The sequence below is a fragment of the Phycomyces blakesleeanus genome (assembly GCF_001638985.1).
Source record: "Phycomyces blakesleeanus NRRL 1555(-) unplaced genomic scaffold PHYBLscaffold_4, whole genome shotgun sequence".
Taxonomy (NCBI): domain Eukaryota; kingdom Fungi; phylum Mucoromycota; class Mucoromycetes; order Mucorales; family Phycomycetaceae; genus Phycomyces; species Phycomyces blakesleeanus.
This window is the reverse complement of record NW_017265137.1, coordinates 400,485-415,922: the sequence shown is the minus strand read 5'-3', so window position 1 is coordinate 415,922 and position 15,438 is coordinate 400,485. Positions and strand designations below refer to the sequence as shown.

The 15,438-nt window shown below is 34.7% G+C and overlaps 7 protein-coding genes across 7 annotated transcripts; 3 read left to right on the top strand and 4 right to left on the bottom strand.

Annotated features, from left to right (window-relative positions):
- Window positions 1–2,390: 2,390 nt before the first annotated feature.
- Window positions 2,391–2,879, top strand: PHYBLDRAFT_164274 (hypothetical protein; the record flags this gene model as incomplete). The annotated part of the gene is made up of 1 exon (XM_018434980.1): window positions 2,391–2,879. One exon carries the CDS (start codon window positions 2,391–2,393, stop codon window positions 2,877–2,879), a length of 489 nt encoding a protein of 162 aa, XP_018295396.1.
- Window positions 2,880–3,012: 133 nt separating this feature from the next.
- NDUFA9 (NADH dehydrogenase 1 alpha subcomplex subunit 9 NDUFA9) lies at window positions 3,013–5,976 on the bottom strand. The gene is made up of 12 exons (XM_018439079.1): window positions 5,915–5,976; window positions 5,688–5,734; window positions 5,399–5,469; window positions 4,971–5,047; window positions 4,817–4,911; window positions 4,577–4,668; window positions 4,347–4,488; window positions 4,139–4,241; window positions 3,916–3,974; window positions 3,721–3,797; window positions 3,420–3,582; window positions 3,013–3,345 (listed from the first exon to the last, which is right to left on the bottom strand). The coding sequence occupies exons 1-12, from the start codon at window positions 5,937–5,939 to the stop codon at window positions 3,160–3,162; spliced, it is 1,137 nt and encodes a 378-aa protein (XP_018295395.1). The 5' UTR covers window positions 5,940–5,976; the 3' UTR covers window positions 3,013–3,159.
- A 591-nt stretch (window positions 5,977–6,567) lies between these two features.
- On the bottom strand, window positions 6,568–7,668 carry PHYBLDRAFT_28643 (hypothetical protein). The gene has a single exon (XM_018439932.1). The coding sequence runs from the start codon at window positions 7,595–7,597 to the stop codon at window positions 6,650–6,652; it is 948 nt and encodes a 315-aa protein (XP_018295394.1). The 5' UTR covers window positions 7,598–7,668; the 3' UTR covers window positions 6,568–6,649.
- Window positions 7,669–8,897: 1,229 nt separating this feature from the next.
- Window positions 8,898–9,518, top strand: PHYBLDRAFT_60484 (hypothetical protein; the record flags this gene model as incomplete). Its single annotated transcript, XM_018440649.1, has 1 exon — window positions 8,898–9,518. The coding sequence occupies one exon, from the start codon at window positions 8,898–8,900 to the stop codon at window positions 9,516–9,518; it is 621 nt and encodes a 206-aa protein (XP_018295393.1).
- Window positions 9,519–10,958: 1,440 nt separating this feature from the next.
- On the top strand, window positions 10,959–11,141 carry PHYBLDRAFT_9418 (C2H2-type zinc finger transcription factor; the record flags this gene model as incomplete). The annotated part of the gene is made up of 1 exon (XM_018443854.1): window positions 10,959–11,141. A coding segment is annotated over one exon (183 nt), but the record flags the coding sequence as incomplete, so codon positions are not given.
- A 673-nt stretch (window positions 11,142–11,814) lies between these two features.
- PHYBLDRAFT_60482 (hypothetical protein) lies at window positions 11,815–12,274 on the bottom strand (the record flags this gene model as incomplete). Its single annotated transcript, XM_018440648.1, has 2 exons — window positions 11,815–11,916; window positions 11,972–12,274. 2 exons carry the CDS (start codon window positions 12,272–12,274, stop codon window positions 11,815–11,817), a joined length of 405 nt encoding a protein of 134 aa, XP_018295391.1.
- Window positions 12,275–13,404: 1,130 nt separating this feature from the next.
- Window positions 13,405–14,805, bottom strand: PHYBLDRAFT_99091 (hypothetical protein; the record flags this gene model as incomplete). The annotated part of the gene is made up of 7 exons (XM_018444081.1): window positions 13,405–13,669; window positions 13,787–13,862; window positions 14,033–14,091; window positions 14,194–14,211; window positions 14,293–14,384; window positions 14,476–14,528; window positions 14,625–14,805. Coding segments are annotated over 7 exons (744 nt in total), but the record flags the coding sequence as incomplete, so codon positions are not given.
- Between the last annotated feature and the right edge of the window lie 633 nt (window positions 14,806–15,438).

The following is a 15,438-nucleotide window of genomic DNA, read 5'->3' as shown; positions in this document are numbered from 1 at the left end:
TTTTTTTTTTTTTTTTTTTTTTCCCCCCTTTACCCCCTTTACACAGACAGGCGGGCGGGCAATCAAGCAAGCAGGCAAGCGGGCAAGCGGGCGGGGGGTTAGATAGAAACTTCCGGAATCCCTCTCTATCCCACTCTTTATCTCTTTCTTTATCCCCTTTACCTTTATTTTTTTTTGTTTCCCCCCCCCCCCCCCCCTTTCTCCCAAATCCAAATCACACATCCCCTTTTCACCTACCCCCTTTCCTATATTTTTTTTACACAAGAAATCATAAAGCACATTTTTTAAACAAGCTTCATTATCGAAACAACTCTATGTGGGTGTATGTCTATTAACAGTGAGAAATAAGTGGTAAAATAGACAGATATATAGGTTAATTGATATATAATATATCTATAGAAATAAAATAAAAAGGTACAGAAAAATAATAACAAGAGAAACCATTTAGTATAGCCCAGGACAGGACAGGGCAGTGCAGTATAGTAATGCTTGGTTGCGAATGAATTTAGCATCAAATTACAGTTTGGCATATGCTTTGTACCCCACCAGATGCAAAGAATACATCTATAAAATCAATGCCAAAATGAATATGAGTATAACACCCGGCTTACCTTGGTTTGTCGCCCCCCTTCCTCTGCCCTACACTACACTATCCTGATATACCCCGCTATGCCCTGCTCTATTCTGTTTTGTTCTCTTACCTCCAAAGTTTCGTTTTTATTTTAGGTACTAATTTTTATCTATTTGTCTAATTATTCTTTTGATGCTTAGACTTTTTATATATATATAGGTACCCGGTTTTGGTTTTTAGCTTTAGTTATGGTTATGGTTTCGGTTTTGTGCTCACCTACTGTCCAATAAACCCCACACACACACATATATATATATATATATACACAGATTTATGAGCACACGTACTTGGGATACTCATGTACCAAGATATATATAAGAACAAAGAAGAACAAAGAAGAAGAATAAAGAAGAATGGAAATAACAATAGTGGCAGTAGTGATAGAAATGGGTATATAATATATAATATATACATTTGTGGCAGCTGTCATGATATTCTTGGATCTTCAACTTCTTTAATCCTGTTCTGACAGCTTTCCTTTTCTTCCCTATTTGAACCAAGGAGAGGGCATAAATAATTTATTTTATTTTTTTTTTAAAAAAGAAAAGTAACTCAAGACTAAAATTTTCATATGTTATCCTCAACTAAGCTTTGCTAAGCTAAGCTAAGCAAAGCAAAGCAAAGCAAAGCAGATTAAAAGCTTGTCATTTGAACAAGTCAGTCAGTCAGTCAGTCAGTCAGTCAGTCCAGTAGTCAATTATATTGATATTTATAAGCAGGAAATAATAATATGTATATACTTTTCTTTTTGATTTAATGAATAGAGGTTCAGTTACAAATAATTCCATATATTTCGGTTTACAGACGCCCTTTTCTTTTCTTTTTCTTTTTAGTTTCTTTCTGTCAAATGAACAACAACGATAAATGCAATTATTCTCCTTGTTTCTTTACTTTACTTTTTCTTTCTTTTCTCCTCTCCTTTCTATATAATACTAATACTAATATTATAATATATATATATTTGTATAACCTGAACAAGGTAACCCTTTTAAATTTTATTTTTTTTCCCGTAGTGTTTTACCAATATTTTTCTGGGGTAATCTGGTTTCTTTTTGAATTGTTTTTATAGCTGTATATTAAAATATATGTAATATTTTTAAAAGAAAGACACACAGACAAAATTGATCGATTAAAAATATCTATCTATCTATCTATCTGAGAATGAAAAAGATGTATTTAGAGTATATAGAATGATGATAATGATGATGATGATGATGGTATAAATTTGGGTAGATGGGCCTGCTGTTATTAACAATTGACTTTATTCTTCTTTCACATCATTAAAATGGCTTATCAGACCTATCAGAATAAGCCTTCTTTTGTTTTATATATAAAAATACTAAATACCTACAACTATAATATTTATGTTAAAGAAGTGTAGATAAAAAATAAAATATATAGGTGGTTGTGTATTGCCTTGTTCAGAAGCCAACCCTCGGCTCGTCCGTCCCAACCAGGGTCTTTTAGCCTTCACGTGTTTGGGAGGGGGTGACACGACAGAATTTAGACAAATCACCAGACAAACCAGAATCCAATGGTCAAAAAAATAAAATTATTACTACTATACACCACATCTACCAATAGAATTTACCCCACAATATGGAGAAACCATACAAACAAACAAACCAAAAAAAAAAAAAAAGGTATAAAATCAATTCAATTCATTCCATCTTTTATTTTCCTTTTTTTTTTTTTTTTTTTTTTACTTTCTACATACAAAAATAAAGCCAAATTAAATTAAATTAAGCAAAAATATCGTATGCCATCTCTCTTTACCTTGACGCGTTTATCATATTCAAAGCTTGATCGTCCACACAGCAGTCTATTGACATTTGTCTTGGTTCGCAATACTCTCACTGCAGTCACTCTCATACCACCTCACCAATGGCACCTAGAAATCAAAGACAGCTATCTACAGAAATCAAAATCAGAACCAGAGTCAGAGTCAGAACCAGAGTCAGAACCAGAGGAATACGATGACCATGACCATGACCATGATCACGAAGAGTCTGAAGAGTCAGAGGAAGACGATATGCCTCCCTCACCAAAAGACAATGATCAATTCAACCAGATTCCATTCTACAAAAGAACTGGTCCTGCTTTCTTTATCCCATTCGACGACGAAGAAGATGAAGACGAAGATGAAGAAGACTGGCGACTGGATTCTTCTTGCTGGTCAACCAATTACTACCCAACCCCAGAATCATCCCCTTCATCTGTCCTGAGCTGGTCCTCCAACTGCATCTAGATTAAAAACATCATTTATTTATATGTTTTAGAAACACCAAAAAATAATAATAATAACCATATCCTATTCATCCTTACATCCTTACATCCTTACATACATATACACAACAAATCTCTCCCTACTTCCACCAACACATCTTGTAATTTTTTTTTAAAAAAAACAAATACATAATACACAAATAAAACAAAACTTCTTTATACAAATCATAAATTCTAGTTATGTTATTTACTGATTTATTCCAGTTTATTTTCAATAATATAATATAATTTTTTTTTGGAGTTTAATCAATGATGTGGTAAACACCCTTCTGGATCTGACCATCACCCTTCTCAAAGGGAAGATCAAACACAGCATTGCTACGGAAACGTCTCAAGTACTGAATAGCAACGTTCTCCAAAAGGGTAGGCTCCATGTAAAGGTCAGCAAAGGTCAAAGCACCAGGAGTAGGCTTGTCATCCATAGTCATCTAAAATAAAAATAAAATAAAATAAAACAAGTTATTATATTATATTATATTATATTGTATTATATTTTACTTACTCTTTGGATCAAATCAGGGCTGATCATCTGGTTGTAGGGGAGCTTGTCAAGGAAAGTAGCAGCCAACTTGGCCACAGGGGTAGGCACGTTGTAAGTAGGCAAAGGCTTCATGGAAATCTCACGAGCCAAGTTGAACACATCTTCAAAGGTATATTGCTTGGCACTACAATAATAACAGAATTATAAGAAACTCTTAATTGTTCCCAACAATATTTACATTCATATAATTCCTTTCTAGTTCTTTCTACCAAGAATTTCTTGATTCAAGGAGTAATAGATAAATCAATAAAGGTTAACTCACCCATAAAGTTCATAAGTCTTGCCCATGCTGGATTCAGCATTCAAGAGAACAGACAAGGCCTGGGCGACATCAAGCACCTACAAAAACAATTATATTATTAACGTTTGTTTGTTTGCTTCTTTTACTGCCATAATTTATATACATCTCCTTTGAAAGAAAGAAAAAAAAGAAAAAAAAAAGCCTTGGTTTACTTACAGCAACTGGCAAAATCTTGGTCTTGCTCTCGTTGACCCAGTATTGCCAACCATCGGCATCTAACCGAGAATAAAATATTGAAATTAAAAATTAACCCCAACAGAAAAAAAAAACATTCAAGATGAATTGATTTTTGTGCATGTTATATATAATCGAACCACATATCTAGCTATCTATCTATCTATCTGTAAAATCTATATACACGTCTTATTTATAGCCTTACCACCAATTCTGTTGAGAAAACGATCTTCATGGCCCCACATAATGGAAGGACGAACAATTGTGGCGTCAGGAATAACTTCACGTACAGCCTTCTCACCCAATGCCTAATATATACAAATATATACAAATATATATTTATATTTATATATATATATATATATTTCTCGTTCCATTTCCTTTATTGATACTACCACTACTGATTACATTACCTTGGTGCGGAGGAACTTGGAAGGAGAATCCTCGGAAGCATTGAGAGCAGAAACCTGAACAAAGCGAGCAACGCCAGCTTCAGCACAAGCCTCGGCCATCAAACGAGGGCCATTGACGTGAACATCTTCAAAAGTGTAGTTCCTTTTTTTTTTTTTTAAAAAAATAGTTTGTTAGTAATTAATCTAATTACTAAATATATCAAAGAAAATGTTGTGTAGAAAGGACTTGCTTTGTTTCGTAGTCACGACCGATCAAGTTATAAACAATATCAGAGTGACGGACACACTCCAACAACTGGTCCTTGTTCTTCAAGCTAAACTCCTAGTAAAATGTATGAATATAAATATTCCATTCCATTCCATTCCAATCCAGTTCGATTCGATTCGATTCGATTCGATCCAATTCTCTCTGTCTGTTTGTCTGTCTGCTTCTCTTTTCTTAAAATAAATAAATAAATAATAATAATTACCAAAGGGATAACCTGTCCAAGATCACCAGTAACCTTGAGATGTCTAGACTCATCGGGATCACGGTTGGCGACAATGACCTGAGTACCCTGCTTGGCTGTTCAATTGTATAAATATCACCGTTCAATTGACATTTACTATCATATATTTACTCACCAAGCTTGCTCACAACATAACGACCGAGAAAACCAGTGCAACCGAAAACAGTAGCAACTTGACCGTTGGTTGAAGAGCTGAAAAACAAAAATACGTATATATATATATATATTTTCACGTTTATTTTCACGCTTCTTTTTTCTATGTTCTCTCTTTCTTATATATATATATATATATATATATATGTATATGTATGTTTGTTCGTGTTTTCGTGTGTACGTCTGAGTGTCATTTTATTTTACTGTTTGCTGGTTTGTATAGTTGATGCATAGGTGCGTAGGTACGTGAATAAGTGCTGCTGTCTAGGCGTCTTGATTCGTGTTCGTTTTTATTTCTTTATCGTTGCTGTCACTGTCGTTGTTTTTTTCTCTCTCTCTCTCTTATAATCGTTGATATTTTTTGTATGTGTAAATAAACAAGAAACTCACCGACCACCGCGACCGTAACCAATCAAGGGCTTTCCAGTTTTCTTTCTCAAGGTCAAGTCGTGGAAAGCGCGCTTTTGTTTTATTTGGTTGTTGTTGTTGTTGTTGTTGTTGTTATTGATATATATTTTCATTTTATTTATTGGTGTTTTGTTTTTTTTCGAAATTGAAATCAATACATTGAACATTTTCATTCGCATTTTCATTTATTTATTATTCTAGGTTATTACTACTAGTAATCTTATCTGATTAAAAAAGTATTGAGAGAAAAAAAGAAGGGTATATTAGTTACCGATTGGATAGGAGCCATCTTGTTAGCCAGTTGAACACGGCTAGCCTCTGTTATTATTGATATTATCGTTTTTGTTGTTATGTTTTTTTTTAAAAAAAAAAAAAAAGGATAAGAAAATGAAAATAAGCGTAATGTATAAGTAAGTTTTCTGGGTTCATCAATGTATTAAACTATGGATTCCTTTTCTACTTTTATTTTATTTTATTTTTATTTTTGTTGTATTTTACGTTTCAATGCAGCATTGGCAAGCATAATGAAGTAAAGTTCAAAAGAGAGAGGGGTTAGAAAGAGAGAGGGGTAGTGAAAGAAGAAGAATAATAATAATAATAAAAAAAAATAATAAAAAAAATAATAAATTATTTAATAATATAGAGTATTATAAAAAAAATTGGCTTGTATAAAAAGCTTTGGGAGGGGGTATGGTTGGAGGATTTGTGGTATATTTTTATTCACTAGTTTTTTATATATATAATTAAGATTAAGATGATATATTTTCTAGCTTGACTTGACTTGCAAATTTCCTTGACACAAAAAAATAAATACTATATTTTTTATTTTTTATTATTTATTTTTTTAAACAAGTCTACTATTTGAACTAAAGGAATTTATATATTACAGCCATTAGTTCTGTCCTTATGCCTTTCTTCTTTATTGGTCTGTCAATTGGAAGCAAGTTGTAGTAATAAAAATAAATAAATAAATAAATAAATAATATGGTCTACGTCACAAGTGACATCGTCTGCTAATTCATTCTCCTTTTCTTTTTGTGTCCCAAAAGAAAGAAAGAAAAGTGTAATTGACTATGAATGGATATATTCACTCGCCCTATAAGCAAAATGTTTATATATATATAAAGTCATATTCAATTGGTATATTTTATATATAGATTTTATTATATATTTATATTTTATTTTATATATGTATGTACATATGTATGGCATGTAAGTGTGTATATATATATATTACTCTTTACGTTCCCAGACAGTGCCTTGCTCGGCAACTGGCTCCAAGTCAACCTGGATCAAGGCTTCCAAAACTGCCTTTCCGACCACTGGCTCAAGAAGAGCAACCACCTCGGGCTGAATAAATCCATTATTTACGCGGTCAGCGAATACCTGCATGCAACCAGCTGCACGGATGGGACTGGCGGGATCGCGCGCACAGGCGGCCAGATGGAAGAGCATCGAGGTCTCCATCTCGAGCGAGTCGGTATCGGGGTGCTTAGCCTGAGCGTCGGCAATCACACCTTCGTTGTCATCCCAGAAGGTAGGATCAATGCGTCCCTGAGCAGAGTAGAACGAACATCCATCGGCATTCAAACCTCCGACCACGACTGGTCCGACACTAGCTCCTTCTTCAACCAGAGGATGAATGGCGTCCTTCATCGAGCTGGCCAACAGATCGGTCATCTGCTTGTCGGCCGTAAAGACACCCGAGATCAGGTAAGGGGACTCCTTGGCCTTGGGATCAAGTGGCTCTTCGCAAAAGTAGTCGATGTTGCGGCGGATACAGTAACCAGCCCGGGGTACAACGATTGCTCCGGGTGGGGCATCCTTGTTCAGACTACCGCATGATCCGAATCGAATGATCGCAATAGGTCCCACAGTCACAGCTCTTGTCTCGCGCACAAAAAAGTCCATCATACAGTTACCCATGCCAATGGCCATAATGGACACCGGAACTCCCTTGTAGCGACCGGTGATGGTCAGAAACCCACGCTGGCTCTGCTTCACAAAGGTCGGGTGGCCGGCTTCTTCTTCAGAGTCGAGTTCCTTGGCAATAGCCCGGGCACGGACATGATCTCCCACGGTCAAGATACGGTTTGCAACGTCGCCGGTCTTGACACCAATGTGGTAGACGCGACCTTCACCGTCACGAGGGAAATTGGCATTGCTAAGGGTTTCCTTCATGATTTACTTGACGTGAGATAAATAAATAAAAAGTCAAAGCTTTATTAATTTACTCTTTTTTAAGAAAAAAAGAAGAAGAAGAAGAAGAGTGTAGGGTTATTTGGAGAAGGAAAGATGGAATAAAATAAAATAAAAAAATTTAAATTAAAGAAGAGAAATGGTATTTATATTTATAATTATATTCATACTTTTATACTAGCTAGTCTTTAAATAGCCTGTTTTTTTCTTTCTTGTATATATATATAAGTATATGCTTTATCTGTGTACACATTCTGTATCAGCAGTGGTGGGGGAGGTCCAATATATAAATATACAGTGAAAATGTTCAAAGAAATTTTAAATTTCAAATTTTAGGCTGTATAACCCTATCAGAGGTCACGGATTTTTTTTTGCTTTTTCTTTTATCACTATATTTCCAAGATTCTGTACAACTGTTACATGAATGCCTTTATATTTCTATATTTTTATCTTTTTTTTTATTATTATTTCAAGAATTCTATATTTCATTTTGATGATATAAAAGTATCAGCAAGTAGTTCAGTGTAGGCCATCTTTGTTGTATCTTAGAGGAAATTAAGCTTGAAGAAAAGGCGATCTTGACAATCTTTTGAACGATTTATTGTAACGTACGGTCGAAAAGGTTGTTTATGTTGCGCCCGTGCAGTAAATCCACATTTTCTCAATTTCTTTGGACTTTGCTGGGCTTTCGAGCAACGTTGGTGATATAAAAGAGTTTATCGGATAGCAACAAACAAGAAAACCATAAAGAGAATTATTGTCTATTATTATGAGACAATACTTTGGAGACGCTATAAATATATCCAACTGTTTTAACAAATGAAATAAAGATTTAAAGATACTGACTGAAAAGAACTTTACAAATTGACGTTCATTGATTTCTTTAGCATTTTCCCCCCCTTTTTATTATCATTATTATTTGTTTGAGGTCTTGGATCTCTTTTATTTCAACAGTTCAGAATGAATTCGTACATTAGTCAGTAAAACAAAAGTTAAAGACTAGAGAAGTGTGTCAAATCAAACGCGTCGACATTTTCAAAAAAAAATAATCTAAAAGTCTATATTTCCCTATATGTATAAAAACGTATCTATAAAATAAAATAAAATAAAAAGCTTTTTGAATGTGACTTTGTACGAGTGTACCCTCATCCACACCCGACTTTACACACACACACACATATATATATATATATATTTTATATATACAGCAACACCTAAAGAAAAAGAAGAAGAAGAAGAAAAAAAGAATTACTCTCACACATACACACGTACATAGTTTGTTATGGCCTTGTTTTCAAAAAGAGTATTGACGGGTACCCGGTCAAAAGCACTACAGCAATCCGGTTTGGATTCCTTTCTCAAGCAATCAATCCACAAAGATCCCACTTCATCAGTTTACCTCGGGACGATGTTTGAGATGCAGACAATGGAGGCCCTTCAGACGATCGGAATGGACTTGAGTCATGTCGGGGGTAAAGGAGATCGTGGGGTGGATCTATCTGGAGAGTGGCCACTCGCCTTATCTTCGACTTTTGCTGTACCTCGATTGATCGTTCAGTGCAAACGGCTTCAAAAGGGCTGCAGTCCTGATCATCTTCGGTCTCTGGTCGGTACGGTCGTCAACATGGCTCACCCGACCCAACCTACAATAGGTATCTTGGCTACCTTGGGCCACAGACCATTCACCAAGGAGCTGTCGGGCCACTTCTTATCCAGCCAGGTACCACTTGGACTAGCCATGGTGGATGAGAATTGTCTAAAATCGCTGGTATTTAATTTACCCGCCCAAGAAATACTTCAGGGTGTAGTTGTCACAACTCGGTACACGGCTGCAGGAGACCGGGTTCCGGTAGTTACATTTAAAGGACAAGTGATTGATATAGAGAACAAAATGTGTATATAAAAAAAATGAGAGAAAGAAAGAAAGAGAGAAAGAGAGAAAGATTAATTGGTTGATTAATTAATTACTTGTTAATTTGATCGATCGATCGGTCATTCAGTCAGTCAGTCAGTGAATCAATCAAAGTGTGAGTGAGTGAGTGGCATACAGATACACAGATATTGACAGAGAGTCAAACACAGTGTTAGAGAAAGAGAAAGGTTAATTTTGAAAGCTCTGTTTTGCGTACATAAAACAAAGTATACATTACATGTGAAAATATTAGTATAATTACATGTTTATTCTTTCAGACTTCAAAGGGTCGGATAATTTTTCTTTTGGGTGTATATGTATGTGTGAGTTTTGTGGGTTTGCGTGTTTTGTCTTTATCAGTGGGTCTTGGTCAAAACACAAAGGTCACACAGGCGCACATCCCTATGAATTCCATATGCACATGAAATTATTTATAAAACTAACCAAGAGGAAAAGAAAAGTCATGTAAAAAAGGTAGAATGACTTGCGGTAAAATTAATGAAATTATGATCAAAGTCAAGGGAATACCTGTAGTGCTTGTGTGTGTGTGTTCTGTTTGTACATTTGTAAATTTGTACATTTGTTTGTGTGTTTTCTTAGTGTAGGTTTGCACATGCTTGTACGAGGTAGCCAGCCCGTGGATGCTAGATCGACGACAGAGCCAATGATCACAACATTGTATTCCATATTTATTTCATTATTTCGTATTTTCTGGTTTTGTTATACTACAAATAACAGTAGTGCTATATATATAAATATAAATAAAAGTAATCATTCATTTCATCCTCTTCTTCTTTTCCTTCTTCTTCTTTTACTTCTTTATCCGCAATCGACTATGGATAACGAGCGTATATCATTACCACCCATTCAAGCAATTCTTCATGGTCAAGGTACATACTAGACAGCGCTATAAAGTAGCTGTCTTTCGATATATAGATATCTTTCTCTTTTATTTATTTTTGTATCTATACATCTAATATAAATAATATGTCATGATAATATAACAATAATAAAGACCAGATAGAAGAGCAACCGACTGGGCTGCCAAATGAACTACGGTTTCTGTGCCGGTCAGAACCTGGCCAAAGACGATCAGAAATAAAATCACATCAAATCCAAACCCAAACCCAAACCCAAACACAAGCACAAGCACAAAGCCAAAAGCAAAAGCAAAAACAAAAGCAAAATTTCCCAAATTCCTTATCTACACATTTCACACAACAACCACAACAAATATCACAGCAACCTCTTTATACTGAGCGAGCTCACCACGTACGCTCACACTCGCACTCGCACTCGCACTCCCATTCTCAAACTCAAACACATCTCACTCTTCCCTTCAATTCCCCCTCCAATTCCCACTCCCACCGTCGTACCGTATCTGCATCGGTCTCTCTCGATACCGCACTTGACACACCCATGTGGCAATCCCCACCGTCATCGCCCCAACACCGTTATCACTGTTCCCAATGTCCAAAGACTTTCACCCGACCGTCTTCTCTCAGGATCCATGTATTTTCTCACACCGGCGAAAAACCTCACGCATGTCCTCACAATGGCTGCGGACGTCGGTTCAGTGTCCAAAGCAACATGAGGCGACACCTTAGAGTGCACTATTGTCCCTCTAAGCCAGAAAGTACAAATATTCTACAAGAACCGTTTGACATCATATCGTCTCATCCCCAATCTTCCTCTTCTTCCTCTTCCTCTCCTTTGTCTGGCCCTTCTTCTCTCCCTCACCTTCCTCTTCTTTCCTCTTCCATTTATAATCCTAATCTCAATTCCAATTCTGATTCCAATTCTAATTTTACCACTGCTACTTCATGGTAAGAGAGAAAATTCAAAACACATTGTCAATAGAGGACCTTGTAAGATAAAGTAAAAAGGGACTGCAAATAAAATAAAAGAAAGAATAAGGAAAGAAAGAAAGAAACCAATAAAGTTTTAAAACAAAGATAAAAGCAAACTAAAATCGATATATATCATCCTTTGAGAAGAAGTATATTTTACACCACACTTCATTTAACTTTGCTTTACTTGCTTATACAAATATAAAGAAGATATCTTTTTACAAACGCATGTATATATATATATGTATGTGTGTGCGTGTGCCTGTTAAATATCATGTGTCAGTTTATGACCCAAAATAATAATATCAATAATGTTGTACCCTTTATTCTTTTATCTCCTTTTGCCTATTTTGAAGCTTTGCCACCAGGTATTTCTTTATATATATATATTTTGGAAGTTTATATAGATGGTCAATAGACAGCTGTGCACGGACATCCTAAGCCGCTACCCCAAAGCTGTCCACAAGCATCGTGTTGATCGTATTAACCCATTCTTGTGCGTGGCCCTCAGGATCATCAAACGTGTACGACTTTTGTGGCTTCAATATATAATCAAATTAATTATTTAATTTCTTAAATAAAACAAAAGCTTACCGTGTGAATACAAAATACAGATTTTCCTTTAAGCTCAGGTAACAACTGAGGGGTCCATCCAATCTCACAGCGTAACTTCCCACCAGATCCGTCTGCTTCTTTGCCTTCATCCATATACAACAAGCGTGGTCGGTTCGTCAAGATCAGGTATCGTTTTTTTGAAAAGAATCCAGGCCTGCGCACTACCTTTCCTGCCCTCAGAATTGATTCGTTTGGATACAAATGAGGCACCCTTTTTGTATTGTTGAGAAGTGTAGAGCAATATAGAGCAGCGTACAAGTAGTGTGATTTACATACATGCATATATATATATATTTGTATGTATACAAGCCAATAGAAAGAATAGTATATGTATATATGTATATATACAAGACAAAGAAGAAGAAGAAAAAAGAACAAAATAAAAACAAAACAAAAAATTCAATTCAATTTTATTCAATATTAAATATTGAACTTTTTTTTTCTTTAACAAATATATATAAATTAAATTAAATTAAATTAAATTAAATAATACTGATACTTATACTACTTATAATGCTAATAATATTACTAGCACTAATGATAATATTGATAGTAAAAAATAACATTGAAAAACAATAAACACCCACCCATCTACTCACATCTGCGTAGTGAGTAGTGCAGAGCGTGCAGAGCGTGTAATGTAGTGTAATGTGTCAAATATAGTGTGTAAAATGTAGATTATAAAGTACAAAATGTATAATGTAGAATGTAGAATATAGAATATAGAATGTAGAATGCAATATGTAATATGTAAGGTGTAGTGTAGATTTATAGACTGTAGATTGTAGAGTATAATGTGTACAAATATGTATTTACCATGGTGGATGAGACTGGCCTCCAAGACGCTCTGGGCTCATGCTACGTGTGGAGTCTGACCTGGCATTGCTTATTCCATGTCGTGAATCGTGACGAAGTGCTGCTGCCACAGGTGGTGGGTATGCTGTAGAACTTATCCTGGCAGAATCCAAAGATATGTTTACATTTTGATGATTGTTATTACTATTACTATTACTCTTACTATTGATATTATTATTACTGCTGCCGCTACTATTATTATTGATATTGTTATTATCATTGTGCTCATATTGCAGACGCGACGAATCACCGAATCGATCATATTGATTTCCAGGTGTAGGCATTGTTGCACTTTCTGTTATTTCTGTTGCTCCTACTGGAAGTACTCCTGTTCCGGCCGTTGTTTTTACTGTTGGTGGTAGTAAATTGGGCTCTTGATCGATGCGATTAGTATTAAACCAAGCTTCATCTTCGTCGTCGTCACCATCGTTGTCTTCATAATCTTCGTTCTCATCGTAATCCAATCCATTTTCCGCCCTTTGTCTTGCACGTAGCTCTGCCTGTCTGGCCATTTCTCTCTCCAATCTTTCGCGTAAAGGAGGAGCAGGGGATTCAAATAACGTGTCCCAGTCGATACCACAAAAGAATGGGTGTTGTCGAATCTCTTCTAGCCCACCCGTTTTTTCGGATCCAATACGTTCAGAAGGTTCGAGTACTAGCAGTCGTTGGATGAGATCGCGTGCATCGTCTGGAAAGTAGTCTGGAATTGTGTATTCGAGATTCTTGATGTTCTGGAAGATCAGATAGTCAGTCGGAGCCTTGAAGGGTGATTTTCCAGATAACATTTGAAAGAGTACACAGCCAAATGCCCACAAATCAGCTCTAGAAATAATAATAAGAAAAGGGAGAAAAGTGCATATTAGCTAACATAAAAATCCCTGTTTTTTTCTGATTTTTTGTTTTCTCTTGTTGTTATTGTGGTTGTATGTATTTCTTTACTCTTTAGAGGTACGCTCGCTGCGTAGTAATTCCGGAGACACATATTCAGCTGTACCAACAAACGAACGAGAACGGCCTAAGGAAAAATACAAGGAATTATATATATATTAGATCATATTTTACTACATGTATGTATATGTATAATAACAATACGATCTAAACAGGAGATTATATTACTTTGAGGTTTCTCTTCTGTGTTTTCTGTTCCATTGGAATCTTTATCTTCTTCTGCTTCTTCTTTAATACCGATCTTTGCTGATCCAAAATCTGTAATCTTGATGTGCATGTTGTCGTCGAGCAAGATACTGATAAATATATTTTAATGTAAAATATTATTAATAAATGTTATTGTGTGTTTTTGTTTTCTTAATCTTCTTCTATCACCACCACTACTCCTAGTAACTTACTTTTCAGGTTTAATATCACTAAATGAATCAGAATATATATATTTATATAAAAAAGAATTAATAATCACAATCATAATAATAATGATTTCTATTGCTTACCGATGAATAACATCTTTATTGTGGATATGCTCTAGAGCAGAGAGAATCTCGGCTGCATAAAACCTAGCCGTATCTACATCAAACGGAGCCAGCTGAAATATGGTTTTTGTTGTTGTTATTGTTTTGAATATCGGTTAACGACATTAATTATTCGAAAAAGAAGAGGGATCTAATAAGACTTACTCTTCTAATGTAGCTGTAGAGTTCTCCGTTCTTGGCCAAATCCAATACAAAGTCTATATATATATATATATATATATATATATATAAGTATTAAAGTTGTATGATTAGTCAATAGTTTAATTTACAATAGTAATAACAATATAACTTACACAGACTACGATGGTCTTTAAAAGTCCAATATAATTTGATGATTCCAGGATGGTTCATTCGACTCAGAGCATCACGTTCAATCATGACATATTTAACCTTGTCATTCTTTACAATGTGTGCCTTGTCAAGTTTCTTAATTGCGTAATATTTGCCAGTTCTTCTGTCTCGTCCAACAATTACCTATTAAAAACAAAAAACAAAAAACAAAAAAACAAGAGTTGTATATTTATACGTGTATTTATGCTTATGCTTATAATGATAAATAACATGTATGAAGCTTACAGTTGAATAGCTGCCTTCACCAAGAACATCTCCGTAATCAAAATCATTGACCGTGCGTCGGTGATGAAAGAGAGGATGAGAAGGATCATCAACATCAGCTACTGTTACAGGTTCTTGATGATGAACCGGTTCTAAAGGTGAATTAATAGTATCGGATGCCATTGGAATTATATTATTGATATTATTTGTATATATATATATATATATATTATATATAAATATATAAATATATTAATGGAAAGAGCCATACATAAATAAATTACATATAAATATATATGCGTGAAGAATTGAGTTTAAATCTGTTTATTTTCTTGTATATATTTTACTTAAAATTATAATAAGAAATTCTATTGTAATTTTTTTTATATTTATATAAAGATTATATCTATACTTGAAATTTGAAACAGAAAAAAAATGCATGTTTTTGTTTTTGTTTCTTTTTTTTTTAAAACAAAAAAAAAGCTGACAAAAGTTAAAAGTTGAACATCGAAAATTAAAATCACCATTAAAATTAGCACTAATTTCCAGTAG